The 19,763-nt window shown below is 36.7% G+C and overlaps 1 protein-coding gene and 1 non-coding gene across 2 annotated transcripts in view; one reads left to right on the top strand and one right to left on the bottom strand.

Moving 5' to 3' along the window:
• Window positions 1-7,041: 7,041 nt before the first annotated feature.
• LOC129246615 (U6 spliceosomal RNA) lies at window positions 7,042-7,147 on the top strand. Its single transcript, XR_008582487.1, has one exon. It is a non-coding gene; the product is annotated as a U6 spliceosomal RNA (small nuclear RNA).
• Window positions 7,148-12,802: 5,655 nt separating this feature from the next.
• Window positions 12,803-19,763, bottom strand: part of LOC129244095 (putative uncharacterized protein DDB_G0286901) — a 57,596-nt gene continuing 50,635 nt past the window's right edge. The window contains exon 3 of the mRNA XM_054881713.1: window positions 12,803-12,904. Within this exon, the coding sequence (XP_054737688.1) occupies window positions 12,803-12,904 (102 nt within the window). The remainder of the gene's footprint in view (window positions 12,905-19,763) is intronic.

The raw sequence follows: 19,763 nt of genomic DNA on the forward strand, positions 1-19,763 counted from the left end.
GGAGAAAGAAGAAAAATATCAGAGAAAGAGATGGGAAAGAATAGACACAGAGATAAAAATTTTCCAAGTTCTTTCGCAAATCTGTAAATATTCTCCAGTTTTAGAGAACGAATGTTACTCATTCTCACGACATCGGAACCCAAAACTCGTGCCTTGCTCTAGCAAAGGCATACCGGCAATTAGTAGTCGTATCATCACCCAGGAGCTAAAGATCGACCATACAACAGTTTTGAACCATTTGCGCAAATATTTATTTATTTTTATTTATTTATTTCCCCCCAAAGTAATATTTCCGAAATATCATAATTACATACACCTGTGGTCGAAATAACAGAAGTGCGACGAACTACCAAGTCTTAAAAAGTTTTTTGGATTTAATTTTTTGCTTTTATAAAAGTAAAGTGCATTCTACATACAATAGAGATCATAGAACTCAAAACATCAAACTTTGTATTATACAAAACTGACAAAAAATCAAACAATTGATTTTTGTCGCCCCTGGTGTTTTGTGCTCGCAGTGGGTACGCCACGTGGTCACGTAATTAAACAAAATTTAAAATATGAGGAAAAAATGTAAACATCTAACTCCCCACTAAGCATTGATGAGCTAACATATGGGTCATTTTTGCACTGAAAATCTAGTCCTAATCCATCTCTCTTCTTTTATCAAGTGGAAAAATTTATTTCCACTATATCGAGCATCCTCTCTCATGTTTGGGTGTATATTAATTATTGTTTTTTTTGCAATTCCAGAGGTCTACAGTTTTGATAAAAATCGTTGTCAAACTGTTTCTATCGCAGATGGACTATGATCCCACTCGTTTTTACCCTACGAACCCAAATAGATAAGAAATGTGTTTTCCCTTTCTAACGGAAAAAACCACTTCAAGCCGCTCAACTATCTATTGTATTACACCTACATTTACAACATAAACAAGTAAAAACTCCCCTATCTCAGAAATGTTTTATATTACAAGTGTTTTGTAAATCTGTACGCACGAGCATTTGTTTTGTTGGTGTGCATGTAAGCTAAGTGCCTTGGTGGTCATTGCACTTTTCGTGTAATAAGCAACTATTAAAAAGCGTTCGTACGTACATACATACATATATTTATAAGTATGTTATGCTTATACTTACGTTGGTACAAAGAATTATCGTAAAACATTTGTAAAAGTGAGAAGTGAGTAATTGGGAAAACTTTAGAAAACAGGGGCAAATACAGTTCGCTAATAATTATTGGAAACAGTGACACCAAATATAAAAATTGAGTACAAACGCGAGTAAAATGCGTGAATTTTCTTTATGATGATTCTTTAGTTCAAGTGCAAGTCTCAAAAGACCTGTAATGAAATCTATTTTATTCCATCAAGCGAACTCATTTGAGCCTAGAGTAAATTGTAGTCTTAGAGTGCAAATTCAGGACTACAAATATGTCGGATATACAAGCAGATTCAAGCGCATATGATATATGCAGCGAAACATTCCAAGCGAGCCATAATATATTATTCCTTTCCATTACCATCAAATGTACAGCTAAACATTTATTGGCACCAAGGTTGGCTATACTAACTCCCGATTCGTGCACAAGCTTTTCCTTGCAAATTGTTTCGTGAAAACTTGAAGCCCTCAAGAACTGGCCCCGTTCGTCAAAACAAAACCAGCATGCGATTCAAATCAAACCATAAACCCCATTGCATACTAATGCTATTGTTTTTTTTTTTTTTGCATTTTTTTTTGTAAGGAAATTTAAATAAAAATGTCAGAAATATCTCAAAGGTGTCGTCACACCAATAGTATGCGGGGTAAGCACACACAACTACTATAGCAATTCTTCCACCTCGGCTAAATTCTAATCTGGGAAAGAACTCTCGATCTGCAGCACTTATTAGAACTGATTCGGTTCTTGACCTGCATCGATGCACTTTTCCTTCAAGTGGTCAAGTTTTCTATCAACTACTAACCAGGGCAAAAGGTTCACCTTCAGAACTTCATCGTGCATGATCGTTGTGGTACAACGCCGGAGACATTGCATGTTTTAGACCATTTTCAGGATTTGGTCAGTCGAATAACTTCTGATAATGCGGACAAGGTAGGCTGGGACGTTCAAGCCTTCCAGGGCAGTGATGATGCTAGTCCAGTTTGCCGAGTTAAAAGCACTTTTAACGTCTAAGGTGATCACAGCGTAAAACTTTCTTGCAGACCCTCCCTTTGTGCTATTTCTACCTCCTATCATATTGTATCTACCGTAGTTCTAGCTTTTCGGAAGCCGAATTGGTTATCAGGGAGATCTTTTGGGCCTTCTAGATTCTCTTGAAGCCGTTCGCAGATAATGCGTTCGAGTACCTTCCCCACTGTTTCCAACATACACAGGGGTATGTATGACAAAACTGGTCGGGTTATTTACCAGGTTTAACCTAATGGTATGGAGATTATTAACACACAATGGTATTGAAACACAGTGACGAGACTGGATGGTATATAGGTACTTCATATTAACATATCGCACATTTTTGTGCAATACCTCCTCCACCTTATGCCTATTGACATTCGCAAACATTTTTGGTCCAATTTTCATAAAAACCTGCTTGGTCTCCAGTGAAAATTTTCGACAAATTCGCTTGGCAGTCAATATGTCAAGCTGGCTGGTACTATTTGTCAAAAACTTACATATTTGACTTTCCTTGATAACAGAAAATGCGGCCGCCGTAGCCGAATGGGTTGATAAGTAACTACTATTCGGGAGTGCGTAGGTTCGAATCTCCGAACATGAAACCCCAAATTACAGAAAAAGTTTTTTTCTAATAGCGGCCGCCCGGCAGTAGGCAATAGCAAACCTCCGAGTGTATTCTGCCATGAAAAAGATCCTCATACAAAAATCATTTGCCGTACGTATCAAGACGTACGCTACAAATAGGAGGAGGAGCTCGGCCAAACAGTAAGCGTAAACGTTTACATTTCAACGTTTCTATATGAATAAAATAAATATATGAATCAAAGCGGAAAACGCCGAAAAATATGTTTTTTTTTTTGTAAAAAACAAAATAATAAATAAATTTAATTTGGCTAACGAACTCTTCAAACTTCATTTAACAATGAAATTTGACATCGTCTATCACCGTTTCTATTAACATGCACATAACTGCAGGTGTTGTTTAAAGACAGTGTGATAAGCTGAATGTCCACTTAAATGTTACAAGATTAAAAAAAACACACTAATTATAACATTTCACAAACCCATACACACTTACATGCATACATACATACACACACCCATAAATGCATGCATCAGTAATATAAATCTCCACAGTTGAATGCTTTTCAACAAGCAGGCTAATTAAATTAAATTAAAAAAGAAAAATACAAAACTTTGACTCACATATGTGCATACATATGTATGTATGTGCATCTTACGTTATATATGTAAGTGCATATGTATGCATGTTTTCTTTTTTTTTTGTATTTCTTATTCGAAAGACCTGATAGCCACAGTGGCAGAAACTGATAAGCGCTAAAGTTCGTTCGGACTCAACAAACCGCAAATTTGTACTCGTAAGGTATCACACACGCACACACACATAATACTTAGAAGTGTTAACTTTTATAATTTATATACATATACACTCATTTTTATAGCAATATATGTATATGCACTGTGTTAGTAATTACGTTCGTTTGGTCATATGGACGTAAAAACGTCTGATTTCTGTAATATGCAATTGTCTTTTATGATGGGTGTTTACAGTAGCAGTAGCGGTGATGTTGACTGTGACGGCGGTGTGGATCATTTGTGCGAACTCAAATTTTATGATTATTATTATTGTCATCACAAAAAAGTAGTTTTTGTTGTTGTTCTTATTGTTATTGTTATTTTCGTTGTTGTTATTTGTGGTGTAATTGTCAGCTGCCGTTACTGTCACTGCTACACTGCTAGTCAAATTGCTGCTGATGTATTTATTGTCGCTGAGTGCTTTTTAACCACAAGACAACTTTGATTGCGGTTTTTGTTTTTCCTTTTTCTTTCTGTTATTATTGCTGCCGTGGTCTGGTTGAGTATTTGTTGCTAAGAGCATTTCTGCGTTTTGCTTTAATTTTATTTTTTTTATATTTGAGTTTAATTAAAACAAAACAATGCTTCAGAAATGCAATGTTTACTTCTACAGCGGCACAATGGGACAAATGTGACGAAAAATTAAAAAAAATCGTGATTTAATTTATTTTAATTTGACTACAATTCATTTTATTTATTTCTATTTAATATACTTTGGCTTTGGTTGAATATACTTAACCCTATACCGTATATTAGCCAATATATGGTTATGCAGTTTTTATTCCAAATTAATTTTATCTCCCAATTAATTATTATAAAATAATTCAAACTATTTTAATCCATCAAATATATATTAAGCAATAAAGAACAAAAATAAAGCGCAAAAAAATTGACTACAATTTTGTGAATTTTCAAAATAACCTCCTTCTTGTGCAAGCGAATTGTGAATTGTGCAGAATTGAAGTGCGGGTGACTAATTTTCAAAAAACGATAACCCAGTAGGTTAGGTTAGGTTATGGTGGTAGTCGGTCTGCACGACCAACTCACTTAGACCTTACAGGTCCGTTGTGATACCACTGTGCTACACGGGAACCTCGTTTATCTTCCTTCGTGGAACCATTTCGTGGCTCTTATGAAGCGTAGTATTGATGCCAACCCCACGCCCGACAGTTCTGTAAGAGAGTTAAAAAAGTGTTTACCTAGACAACCTGCTCTGATTTTAGCTAGGGCTGGACAATTGCAGAGGAAGTGCTCAACTGTTTCTTCCTCTTCCTCATCTCTGCAACTTCTGCAATATTCATGGGAGAAGACTCCTAGCCTCGAGGAATGCCTGCCAAATAGCCAGTGACCGGTTAAGCAAGCCACGACCTTCGAGATATTGTCTCTTGAGAGGCTAAGCAATTCCTTTGTTCTTTTCCTGTTTATTTGCGGCCATAGTAGCCTAGCTGTTAGACACGTATCTTCATTTCTCCATGACCTATTGGCCTCTTGGATAAAGTGGTTTTTTATTATTAGTTTACTCGTGGCCATGGGTATTCCAATGGTACTTTTATCACTCAGCAGTTGGAGAGCGGTACCCTTTCTGGCTAGCTCATCTGCTTTACAGTTTCCCTCAATATCTCTATGTCCCGGAACCCAAATGAGGCTGACCTTGAATACGTCACTAATATCATTTAGAGCTGCCCGGCATTCCTGTGCAACCTTCGATCTTAGTAATGCCGCATTCATTGATTTGATGGCCGCCTGGCTATCCGAGAATATATTTATAGTCGTTTTTGTTAAGGCGTGCGTATTTAGGTATGTAGCCACTTCTTTTATAGCTAATACCTCTGCCTGATAGACGCTGCAGTAGTCTGGTAGTCGAACGGATAGTTCCAGTCCTAATTCTTTCGAGAAAACTCCGTAGCCAACCTTATCGTCTAGCTTGGAGCCGTCTGTATAAAAGTTTAATTCCCCCCTTCTCCATGGCCTTCTTGTATGCCACTCCCTTCTTGACGGTATACTCGTCTTGAAGAGTCTTTCAAAGGTGAGTCTAGGGATAGAGTAGTCTATTTCTTGTTTATGACTATTCAGAGAGTGCAAAATGGAAGCGTGGCCAAAGAACCGGTCTTTCCATAGCGCCATACTTTTTAATCTGAGCGCCGAGGCGGCGGCCACGTGTTTTCCTACCAGATTTAGGGCAGGTAAGTTGATTAGCACTTCCAGCGCTTTGTTCGGAGTAGTCCTTAAGGCGCCAGAGATGCACAAAAAAGCTGTTCTTTGGACCTTACTCATGGTTTTAGCGTAAGTCGCCTTTTGAGCAGATGGCCACCATACAAGTATTCCGTACATTAAGATTGGCCTAACTACCGAAGTATAGAGCCAGTGCGTAATACGGGGTGTAAGTCCCCATTTGATACCGACCGCTTTTTTGCAAGTGTATAATGCAACGTTGGCCTTCTTTACTCTTTCCTCAATATTAGATTTCCACGTGAGTTTCCTGTCTAATATGAGTCCTAGGTACTTGACATTCTCTTTCAAAGGAATCTCCACACCCTTAAGAGTTAGCGGGGAGATTATAGGGAGCCTGTGTTTCTTTGTAAAGAGAATTATTTGAGTTTTTGAGGGGTTTATATCGAGTCCCCTGCTCTCAGTCCAGCTTCTAAGCGTGGCCATGTTAGAGCGCAGAATATCCATAAGGGTGTTAGGATATTTGCCCTTAACGGCGATTGCTACGTCATCTGCGTAAGCTGTGACGTGGCAACCCCCTCTTTCCAGGGTCAGCAACAGGGAGTTTACTGCCAAAATCCAAAGAAGAGGGGAGAGGACTCCACCTTGCGGTGTGCCTCTGCAGACCTGTCTGCTTAGAGTAGTGCTTCCTAATTTAGCCGTTACCTTTCTTTTGATGAGTATATCTTCTATCAGGGCTACGACATGTGGTTCAACTCCAAAATCTTCTAATGGATCTACTATAGCGTTTGCATTTATATTGTTGAAGGCGCCTTCTATGTCTACGAAAGCAACCAATGCAAACTCTTTGTCTGATAAGCTTTTTTCCACCAACCCGACTAGTGCGTGTAAGGCGGTTTCTGTGGACTTCCCTTTAGTATAGGCATGTTGCGCCGAAGAGAGCCTATTTAAAGGCACGACACCCAGTAATACGTAAGTACTTTTTAACAAAAAAAAATATTTGCATGGAAATAATCCTCAAAAGGGAAGCGGCGCTGCCTCTGTTACTTTAGCAGGTTTTTTACTCTATTGACGCTGTTAATTTCTTCGTCGCTATGACGACAGAATGTTAACTAACACAAATATATCTTTGCTAATGCCCAAGAGCGCCAAGCTGCTGTCGTGAAATTTCGACCAATACCGACAAGATGCTCACTTCATGTTATCCATAAGGAGCGTGATGTTAACTACTCTACTCTGTTCCGAGTCTTCATGTTATTCATAGTTGACGTGATGTTAACTCTTTTGCTCTGTACCGTACAAATAAAGCTTTTTATTTTTATTTAGTTCTTGCTTCGGCAGAACATATACTAAAATTGGAACGATAAAGAGAAGATTAGCATGGCCCTGCGCAAGGATGACACGCAAAATCGTGAAGCATTCCACATTTTTTACTTCGTCAAAATCCAAGGGGAAATACATGATATGCACAGACAGCATGTCCTGTTTTCAGGCCATAAAGAACTATAATAACTCCAGTCACATTATTGGAACCATAAGAAATATCCTGATTTCTCATCCCCATAAAATCAGAATCATGTAGGTACAAGGGGATGCATGCATCAACGGCAATTCAATTGCTGATAATACTGCCAAGGATATGAGCATTACTCGTACTATCACATCAAATCTTATATGTAAAAATGATGTTTATCGACTTATAAAGCAGCATAGGCAAACCAAACTGGTGAGTAATGGTGAAACCAGTCAGCTACTAGTGGTTTCACCATTAATCCAGGATTAATCATAATCGTACTAAACCAACTTATCTATTATCCCTCCCATCTAACTACATATACTACGCCATATACTCGCCTACGCATTGGTCACAGTGTAATCACTAATGCATATCTACTGCAAGGGAGGCAACCAAACCTGTATCCATTTTGTAATACTCCAGTCAGTATCCTGCACTTGTTAGCCTTTTGCCCTGGACTAAATAGACAAAGACAGCAGAATTTTGACAGTCATGATGCACTACAGCTACTAATTAACCCTTCCGATTCCAACATTTCCAAAATCTATAAATTTCTGAAGGACTCTGATCTTCTACGACGTATATAAAAACCAGTAATTCTTCACCAGCCAGCTGAAAGCCTCCGTTGCTAGCGCTGCGTTATCTTTTTATTTATTTAGCAATTATATTGTTATTTAAGCTTTTAAAAAATAAAAAATAAAAAATATAGTAAATAAATATTTTTATCTACATGATGGCTCAGGGGCTCATTGCTTAGCAGATGTGCATGCATGATGGTAGAGTTTCCTAAGCGGAGTCTAACGAAGCAGTTGTTCATTGCAGCAGAGGTCAACGGAGAAAGTTTTACGGCCGAGCAGTTAGTAAAAAACTAAGTTGTAAGCAGAGATTCTCATGTTTGCTAGTTTTTCTGTGCTACAGTTCAAGTCATTATTCAGATAGAGTGGGAAACCTTAGGCCTTGGAAAATTTAGCTGACAGTTTGCCGAGTAGTGCATTTAAATATAATTGTATATGAAAATTAATATTAACTTTCTCAGTTTCTAATAAAGTAGTACAAATAAACGATTTTTTTGCATTATTATATTTTTGTTTTAATTATTTTTTTTCAAAGCACGATCAAGGAATTTTCCGCGCTTTATATGATCAACAGGTTTCAGTTATGCAATTAGTTTTAGTCTTGCAGGGTCAAGATCTTGACTGAAAAATTCACCACAATGTAGACTGAGAGCAACTTTTTATGGAATCGACTTGTTTCGCTCATTTTAAACTGAAACACTTATGGCTGCAATATTCTCGGTGCTTCGCCTGGGACGCCGCTTTTTTGTGAGTTGTAAGTAGTAGTTAAATATGCTGATTAGCACTGAAAAGCGATGTAAGTGGCCACCAACTCAGAATTTTTTTTATAACTTCCATACGAATTCGATCCATTGACAAATTATATTTTTTTAACCAACTCCGTCGGACACGTTTTTTAAAACCTTCGGTTGGGCACCCGACTCTGTCCGTTTTTCGTCCTGTTCAAGGATCCTTTTTAAAAGGTTATATCCATAAATCGATAGAAAATTAAATTTTGGTAAACTACCGGGAAGCACAAATCGTTAGCTATAATAGAAATATGTTAAATTTACGTCCAAAGTCGAAAAGGTCTGGCCAGACGGGGCGGCCCGACGCAGGGTAAAATATTATTACAAATTTAATTTCCAGAAAACAACTTAATTGTCAACCACTAAACTGTTCAGTTCTCCTGCCATATTGAAATCATTAATCATTCACAGTCGTCACTGAAAAAACTATCCTAATAAAAATTGTATCATTGTTATAAATTATTCTATCTAATATCAAATACCGCTACTTCAAATAGATGCTTAACATATGCTGAAAATGCATTTATTACCTATGCTTTTAACCCTAGAGTGCTCGTGCTGTGAGCAATTTGCCGACCGCGAGGAGTTGTTTCGAATTGAAAATTGTTTACCTAAGTTTTTGAGTATTAATTTTGTCTAAAAATCCAAAAGTTGAATATTATTTAAAATTGAGATAACTCCTTATTGAAAAAAAATCATCACTCACGCATGACCAAAAGGCGAGACTGTTCTAGGTCGATGACAGCTTTACAGTTACTTTTAAACGATGGAAGGGTCTAAGTAATGATTTATAGCTGTGGCCAATTCATCATGGAGTAATTTATGTTTCTAAAATATTTCACTGAGATCTGAAAAGAAACTTAGAAACCCTAATAATTATTATTGACATATCCTGCCTGACACAGCTAACAGACTTAACGCCAATCAACGAAAAAAACCGCAATAACAGCGAAGCAATACACTGAGCATCTTCTGACCTATGCTCCAACTAGGAGTGACAATACGTGCAGATACTGTTTTTATAGTAGTTCTTTAGTTCTTCTTAAAAATGTCATCTAGTTTATTGTTATCACCCTATTATTATTATGAAGCAATAAAAAAAAAAATACTGAGCATCAGCTGTGAGGCTCCCTGTTGCAACTACGTGCGTATGAAAGTATCTACTTTGTCGCAATCCAGAGGGAATGTTCTTTGAATATCATCCTTTGAAGCTATCGAGTGACCAAGCCAGGGAGATTTGGAGAATTGATAGCCAACTCTGCTGAGAAGCATTTTGGTATGTGTGTACGTGTATATATTTGCCGTATGTATATACATATGTGCAATATATTGGTGGTTGCAAAGAGTACTCAAGTACTTATCGGTTTTCTTTTTTGTTTTCAACTACAACTTTAAATAATACACGTAAAAGTGAAACAGAAACCGCAAACATAGAATTAAATAAAAATGGAAATTCAAAGTTGTGGCTAAGTTGAGAAAGGGTCGTCCCCGTCGTCGTGGTTGTGGTAGGGAGTAACTCTATCTTTGTGACATAAAACGCATAACTTGTTTAGTTTTATCCAATTTGTTTTTATTTAGCTGAAAAAATCAAAAGCAAAAATTTAATTACAATGCAACTTTGGTTTTTTTTTTGCAATTTTTATAAGCAAATTTTCTGCTGCCCTCAAATGGCGGTGTTAACCACTATTGACAGACCAAGAACATATTTATGTAATATAGTGGTGGTGAGTTGGAAATACCCGATAGGGAACTGGTAAGATTCTAGTTTATATGGAGCTATTGAAGCAACTGAGGGAACCTGTTATAGGTTGAAATGTGCTAGATAAAAATTTATCATAAAATATTCTAAATAATACCTCAATACACCAAAGTTCAAAAATCAACCTAAACGTCAGAAATAAGCTAAAACTTTAACTAAAGGGTTTTTCAATTGGCGCGGGTCGATTTCGGCGCCCTGTGGCAGCCATTTTGTTTTGGTGACATCTGTCAAATCTTTTGTTTATTATTCAGTTGTTTATGCCAAATCATCATGGCAAGTTACACGATTGAACAGCATGTTCAAATGATAAAACTTTATTATCAAAATGAGTGTTCATTAACGCAAACATTGCGCGCGTTGCGCCCATTTTTCGGTAGACGTGGTGGCCCTTCCAATTTCTTATGGTCCATACTGAACCATATGGACCTAGACGACATGTGGCTCAAGCAGGACGGCGCTACGTGCCACACAGCAAACGCCATTTTATTCCATTTCAACATCTACCCGCCCTTATTGAAAAACCCTTTAGTTGAACACAATAATTTTTTATGTATACATTACAAAAACATTTTCGTTCGAGCCTTTTCTCGCTGCGGGATATTTTTTTTAACACCGAGTGTAAGCACTTCACGGTTCTGCGGCTTTGATGAAAATATTCATTTAATTACATCTACAGAGGAAGGGAAATGCTGATCAGCCAAAGCATGTGCCATTGATCCAAAACAAAAATAGTTGTCAGAAGGAGCATCTGGAGCAAAACGCGTGAAGTAAGGGCTCCCATTTCAATATTCCAACAATGACTTAAACACTTTTACGCCATCAAATATAGATCTATAAAATTATCTTGAGCGAAAATTCGAAAGTACTCTTGAAGCGAACATTCGACATAAAAGTTACTCGAAAATAAATTTCTAAAGAGACACAAATTCATTCGCAACTGTCCAAGCTTACCCTTCAGTATTTTAGATCTGTCTACTTAGACTAGCGCTTCTATCCATCGAAAAATAGAGGAAATGAAATTGTACAAAGTGTTTGAAAAACTACCAGCATAACAGCAACAGCTATACAGATATGCTGCTGCTGTACTACGGAAATATATTTTAAAAACGTTTAAGCCTCCATTATCCGCAATTAGTTTACGTCTCCTTGGTATTGAGTGAACTAAGTTTTGTGATAGACGAAAATAGGTGTTGCGCTCCATGAAGTTTCTAAAAGTCTCCAAAGCTCATCGCTGACCGACGGGCGCTTACCTCTTATCGACACCTGTGCTGAGCTTTAAAAACGAATCGACATACGGCGATTGGGATAGCTACTTCCATAAAGTACCGCTGTTCAGCTCAAACCACTCCTTTGTCTGCATTGCCGTGTCAAGGGTATTGTCAGTATCGTTATCTCATTACAGCATAGTTTAATCTATAGTTTCAATAGACTTCGCGGTGTCTTATACGCTCCTGAGTTGAACCAATAACCATACAAGCGACAGTCAATTCACGAGGCCATGAGACTTTAATTGCGGCTTTGGGATCACACTGCAATAAGGATATTTGAAGGGTTCCTGTGACATTTACGCGTAGTGGTTCACACTAATTCTGAACACGAAATTTGTTTTACCAATAACTACAAATTTTCCCTACAGGGCGGGTACCGTAGTGGTGGCCTATATGCGCGCAAGAAAAGTCAAAATTAAAATCAAATTGCAATTTTTTCAACATAGAATTTCGAAAGATGTACAACAACAACATCGTAAAACAAGTGCAGGAGCTGCTGCAACACAGCATCGACACTAAACGTCATTAAGCGATTAAAATGTTAAATTGGCAACTGGTGCAACAGCATGAATGCCTCCCGCCTGCGTACCTGGCTGTCGTTGCACGCCTCGCTACTACTTCTTCTCTACCCTACTCTTCACTCTTCTGCATTGTGTATGTGGCCTGTTGCGCTTGCTCGCTTTAGCTTTAATTGACTTCTGCAGTTAACCGTATTTGCGATTTTTCGCCATAACTCAACTAAGTAATCACAAATTTATGCCATAACGACGAGTTGCACGCCGGACACCAAACAGTCAAACAACAACAGCCAGCCAGCCAGTCAGCCGACCTGGCACTCACTCACGTCAACCGATACGAGCTTGATAGTTCGATGCTGTCGTCAATAAGCGATCATAGCTGATCACTTTTTTTATTGTTTTTCTATTTTTATTTTTTATTATCATTCTAACTCGGTCTGCCTATAAGCAAAGCCATGATTTGTGTGCCATAGCAACGTGTTTTTACGTTGTTTTTGTTTGCTCGAGCAGCAGCTTAGAGCAACGGAAATGCCAGCGATGATCGCGAATTGAGTGTAGGAGTTGAGTTGAACGTCTTCAACTTTATTTACGTAATATTTAGTTCTAATAAAAAATATATGCATATGTAAGCGTGTGTGTATGTGTAAATGTATGGAAAATTATTAGAAAGGTTGCGGTAGATTTTGGTGCGCGAAGCTTTTGTTGTGAATAGCTACAGATTCAATGCAAGTTTGCGCAGCAGTTGGGGAGAAAATAGCAGCGATCTGTAAAGAACATTAGTAATTTAGGTTTGAAATAATTGTTGCTTGTAAATTTCAATATAAAAATTGGGAATGCTAATATTAATCAAAATATGATCCATAAATAACAAATTTATGTGCTTAGGCCTACGTGGACCACTCTGCACCCTCATGGAGAGTGGCAACCATCGTAACTTAAACTATCAGTTGGATTGTCAAGTTAGGCGTTGGCTAATGATATTTTAATGTCATTTAAACGCACTGTTGTAACTAAAAGAAGACAAAAACTTACAAAAATGCCAAACATATGTTTCGTACGTTTTTTAAAGATCATAAGAAAACTTATTTTATAACAAGTATATAAATGTATCTTATAAAAAAAAAAAAAAAAAAAAAAACAAAAAAAAAAAAAACGTTCGCATAATTTTTTTTCGCACAACACTACACAATTTTTAAACAAAAAGCAATTAAGTGATCTTTGTAGCATCGTCTAGAATCAGTTTTACAAAGAAGCAGATATAACAAATGGATTTTTCAGCCTTAAAATTGGCATAAAAATATTGAATTTTTTCCATGAAATCCCTAAAAATAGCAAAAGTTGTACGACAGCACTAGTTGGCGCGTAAGTTTATTAGAAAAAAAACATCAACAATAAATGACGGACTCATAAATAACAACATACTCATAAAGCAAACACTATTTGTTCGATTTTTTCTCAATTTCTTCTGTATACAGGGTGTTTTAAAAGTCGCCAACAAAAAATACATATAAATAAAACAGATCTATAGTTAAAATTTCGTTTGGGGGATATAAGCTTTTATTTTGTATCACTGTTTAACTAATAAAATTTTAATATTTTTATATTTTGGAGATTCTACAGTAACTATGTTCACGATCCTCCTTAATAATTCATCGTCGCCGCACCTATACTTACAATTGTCGTTACAATTCGCATTCACGCTCTCTCATCACTGTAGTTATTGTTATCGATGATAACGTCGCTATTCTCTTCGTTAGAGCTCCGTTTACTTATTCGCACTTCCCTATACGCATTATTTCTGTCCAACAACAGCATAAACATAATTTTTTGGGACTATTTTCGCTCATTGCATTTTTACCTGCTATTTCAGAAAATCGGACTATAGGTGGCCTTAATATATTAAAATGTAAAAAAGCAGGATATTTCCATTTAATTATAAGCGGCTTAGCTTATGCATATACCTACTTCATTTAGTAATAAGATCAGTCTATTGTCAGAGCTCAATAAAGAAACGCCGTCAATATTTAAGCGGGTCGCTATAAACCCATCACGATTCCCCAAGCTAAGTTCCAAAACGAGTTCATTGTTAAAGTAAGAAACAATCAAAGAGTTGATTGTCCAATTCAAGCACAATAGGAATTATAGGATTGTTGCAAAGTTGCAAGCAATGTTTAACAAAAAACTTACGAATGTAGCCCGTTGAAAGATTGCTAAAATTACAGTAAAACGTAGAAAATAATGTATAAAAACGCACAAAAAATTTTTGAATCCTAAGTTGTCTTCCCATTAATACGTGGCCAACACCAACCTGTAAAATTTCGACAAAAAAATTTGTTTTTCATAAAATGTTAATATAATTCTTTGAGAAAATGTCAAAAATATTTTAGAATGTAAATTGAAGTATTTCTTATATTATAGATCGCGAACCGCGACGACTCTATCCTTTGCGTTCGAGCGCTGGGAGAGGTATAGTTACGTGGTATTAAAACTTTAGACGCGTTTTACTGAAAACTATATTTTTGGAATTGGCGTACACGAAAACTCGAAAAGTTTTGACCGATCTCTCTGAAATTTTGCACACATATTTTGCACATGATATTATTTTCTATGTGAATGTACAAGTTTTCGAAAAAATTAGGAAAATTCGCCCCAAAATTCATTTTTTTTTTTAAGCATTTTATTCCGCGATTTTTTTTTTCATTTATTTTTAATTCATATAGAAATTATGACATTAATAAAGGAAAAAAATTTTGGTTTTTTGTATTCAGGTCACTGACGCCGATGCTACAATGCCCGCCCATTGAGAAGCCCCGCTGCGACCTTCCTGGAAGAACTGAGTGTACATTCGCCATTTTAAATAATTAAAATAAAAAAAAATTGTATTATTTTAATGTATAAATAAACTGTAGGCCAATTTTGAAAAAAATTTATTGACTTCTTCATTTTAAATAATTTTAATGCAAATCAGGGAAAATATGGCCGTTTACATGTATCTGTCCCCTTAATTTGACAATCAATTCATTGGTTGTGCTTTAATGAGGGACTGGAGCGGGTATTTGGTTTATCTAAATCTTTTTTTATGGTATTTTTCCTGGAAGTTGCCACATATTTCATAAGTAGTTATTATGAAATTAGATGAAAATTTCTCTTGGCAGTTGGGTATCGGAGCAGCAAAGCGCGCGCTTAGGCTTAGAAAATTTAGATACACGGCTTCTTTTCATGTTACGTGAATGTCAAAAGCTCTTTCGTTCCATGCCAGGTCGTCGAAAACTTGATTGTTCCGTTTGGTGTTAAGAAAACTGAACGATATTAAGAAAACGATTTAATTTTTATCGATTTAAGCTATGTGGCATACGACAACAGAAATATACAGCTGTGTTTAAAATAATGGCAGTGCAACGAATTTACAACAATTTTTTGTTTTGTACTATATTATATTATTTTCTTTTTTTTATTAAAGTGTAGTACATTCTACAACAAAAACCATATAGCTCCAAACTTTGTACAAAATTCACAAAAATTTAAAAATATTGTCACCAAATTGCTTAACTTCTTAGTCCGAATCTTTCGAAAAAACAAAAAAGTGTAAGCTTGGATCCGTTCAAAAACCGTGTTGAATTCTTAAAAATGTTTTTTGCACATAATGTCAAGAAGTTTTTTTCATATAAAGCACATATTTAAATAAAAAACACCTCAGCTAAAAAAATTGTCAAAAATCCACGAAAATTTTGAGGCACTTCAAACTTGCACTTTACTAATATATAGAACGGCCAATGAAACGGCATACCCAGAGTTTGTCTAGAAATTATTTCAAATTTGTTAAATTTTTGTGAATTTTGTACAAAGTTTGGAGCTATATGACGTTTGTTATAGCGCATTCTCGGTCTCCAAAGAGTTTGGAGTTTTGCGAGGTAGAAACCTTTAACAATTTTCTTAATTAAACTATTGTTGTTAGGCGGCTAGCTTTCTACATGCATTTGTCTTTAATTTCCTTATTCGCTATGCAACAAGGCGCATTCATTAAAGGTGGTGGCACTAGACCAACAACAATGTTCTGTACGTTTGATTGTCAAAGTAAAGTATTGGGAAACTAGAAAACAAATAATGAATTCACCATGTTTCATTCTGTGCTGACAGCCACATGGACACGGCGAAAGTAAAACAAAACAGCTGATTTACCAACACCACCTTTAATAGATTTGCCTTGCTATGCAATAAGAAATGAAGTCAAGTTTGAAAACACTTCAAATATTTCAAATATTAAAAAAACAAATTACAACAGTAGTCACGACGCAGGAAATGTAAACTCCGCTTCTACATATCAATCAATATACTGCCGGTGCTGTCATACGGCTGGGAGTACTGGACAATGGCAAGCAAAGACGAAAGAAGTTTAACAGTGTTCGAGCGAAAAGTACTCCAAAGGGTGTTTAGCTCTACTCGCTGCAACGATGGAACTTACCGAATACGCTGTAACTTTGAGTTACTGAACTTATACCGGGGAGAAGCTGTTGTTAAAAACATTAAATCCCAAAGGCTTCGATGGTTAGGACACACTGAGCGCATGGAGGACAGCCGCCCTCAAAAATCCTTTTTAACAACAAACTTTCTAACGACCGGGCTTGAGGGCGTCCAAGGTTATTTTGGCTTGGCCAAGTCATCGCCGGACTGAAAAAGCTACGAGCTAGGAGCTGGAAATCTATTACTATATACAGGGCAGATTTGAAGAGGATTGTGGACGAAGCTAAAGCTCTAATCGCTACTTGATGATGATGATTGATGTCAGATTCGAATCTCCGTGCATGAAACAGCAAAATGTTGGAAAAGGTTTTTCTAATTTTTGCCATGAAAAAGCTCCTCATATAAATCTTTTGCCGTTCGGAGTCGACTTAAAACTGTAGGTGCCTCCCTTTTTGGAACAACATCAAGACGAACATCAAGACGAACACCACAAATAGGATGAGGAGCTCGGCAAAATACCTAACAGAAGTGTACGTGCCAATTATTTATTTATTTATTGATGGTCATCAATAAGTGATCAACGAGCTTTCATACAAATATTTGTGGAAATATTAGAGGAAAATATTGACTGCTAAGTATTGAATAAAAAATAGTTCAGTGTGTTTAACTTTTTTCTTGAAAGCACAAATTTTCATTTTCATTTTGAAGACTTTGCTACTCTGTAAGGTAAATAATTTCCTCAAATTATTTTTATGCCTTAAAAATTATACACATAAATACGTACACATGTATGTGTGCTTGTGTATTTGTTTATTATGTAAATTAGTAAGGATAAGTGCTTTAATTCGCCGCTTCGCATAGCCAAGCACTCACAGGCAACATTTCAGTAGAGTTAACTAACTCTTCTTCTTCTTTTCTTTTGATGTTTCTGAGCGAACAACAACTTGTAACCTTACCACCAATCAACGACAGCAATCAATTTTAAGCTGCCAGCCAACCAACTACAGCCAACTAGCCAACCAGCCTGCCAAGATGCATAACTCGCAAAATAATCAGACGGTCGCTTTTTTTTCTGATATTTCTTGATATTTAAAAGTGGTTCTACTTAATTTATTATTAACTCTTTTTGTTTAATACCTGAAGCACTTGTTTTGCATTTTGTACAGTTTTTGCTTTTTTTTATTTTTTGCACTGCAACAAGTTGCAAATTGCAAGTGCAAGTGAACAAGAATAAAACGAAATAAAGCAAGAAATTCATTATTCGAACTGTAAAAACGCCAGCAAAAAAAGAAGATCAGCAATTTAACATTTACCTCGATTTATACTTGGCTGCCAAAGTAGATTTTGACATTTAACTCAATTGCATTTTATTTGCATTCAAAAGCACCACCACCAGCTCTGACAAATGAAATGATGTGCACTACAACAAAATTAACTAACAATCCCACAACTGGCTTACCTTAGTGTCTGTCTGTCTGTCTGCGAACGGGTCTTCTTCTTAACTGGAATTCTTGTGTACTTGTTGCTTGATGGTTGCCTGTTGGCTCAAGTTGAAACTTGAAAGTTCAATCAATTCTGTCTGCCTGTGGCCATGTTAATTTCCCAGCAAACAAATTTGCAAAGCTTGTTGCGAAAAGTTTAATAAAAAACTCTAATATCGAAGTATTTCCAAGAGATATACGTGCGAAAAGATTAATTTTATTTTCAAATCGCTAATATATTCATTGAAGAGATATAATATATCTACCATAGCTACAAATTTCTTTGGTTGACTTCGTATAGCTGTAATTCTTAACTCTATAACTAGCTGGTAACTGAAGCAAATATAGTATAATACGCCTAATAAGCTAAAACCGGGTGGTTAATCCCATTCAGTGGCTGCGGTGCTAATGTGGCGTGTAAGTAATGGGATTGTATCAAAGAACATAATTTGATTGATATCGGAAGAAACTTTATTTTGATTTAAATAAAATGCAAATTGAATGCCGTTTCACAAGATAGAAAATCAGTGGTAGAATTCACACACCATATTTAAACGATATTCGCAGCTTATCATTCCCTAACCTAAATTTGAACGATTTTGCCATTCGGCAACCCATTTCGTAACGAAAATCGATTAGACAAAATCAGCTCCTTTGGTTAATAAGTCCATTATCGCAAACTAATACACAAAAAACGCTAAAATTACATTATCAAAAGGTTATTAATTATTTGGCTTATGATTTATCGCGTAGAGAGGAGGCAGTGAGCCCTCCAACAGTAAATCGACGTGCGCTCTGAGATAGCGAGAGTCCTTTCCATTAGGCTGTAGAGGCGTTCCAAAAACTATTCCGGTTAACTCCACACTTGGCTGAAGACCTAATTTCTCAGCTTGACAGCCAACTTAGAGGTTCCAGAATAACAGCAAATTCGACTGAAAAGCAGGTAAACCTTATATCTTCTAGCTTAATCAATTCGAAGCTCTGCCTTTATGTTACTAGGCCCTAGCAGTATTAGGCAACAACGAACTACTCAGCATGCCACCTATTGACCTTATGGCGGAAAACCTGGCAGCGAAATCCGCGAGGAGGTTAGAGGCTGCTGGAGTATTCACCTGTAGAACCTTCGGACACAGCTCAATAGGAAAGTGGAGCTCAGGTTGCACAGACCACATGACACCGTTCTTTAATTGGGAGAGAAGGATTCGTACTATCATACAATTGAAGAGGAAGGATGGCATGAAGCTTGGCCATAGGACTTTTCACATCTATGCAGACGGCTCTAAAACTTTAGACGGAGTGGGAGCGGGCATTTACTGCTCAAAACCAGAGATAAGGCAGCTTATCAAGCTGCCAGACCACAGCAGTATTTTCCAAGTGGAAGTATTTGCTGTGTGGAAAGCCGCGGAGCTAGCCTACACAAGAACAAGAAAGAATTCAACAATTAATATATACGTGGACAGTCTAGCAACAATAAAAGCAATAAGCTCATATTGTATTATATTAAGTCCAAAAATGTTCAACGGAGCAGGGAGACCACAGAAAGGCTAACCGCAAACAGTAGGCTACATATCTATTGGGTACCTGGTCACAAAGGCATTATGGGAAACGAAATAGTAGATGAGATAGCAAAAAGTGCTGTAAGACTACCATTTGAACAAGAGAATGACATACCAAAACCGCT

Source organism: Anastrepha obliqua, chromosome 4 (genome assembly GCF_027943255.1).
Source record: "Anastrepha obliqua isolate idAnaObli1 chromosome 4, idAnaObli1_1.0, whole genome shotgun sequence".
NCBI classification, from domain to species: Eukaryota; Metazoa; Arthropoda; class Insecta; order Diptera; family Tephritidae; genus Anastrepha; species Anastrepha obliqua.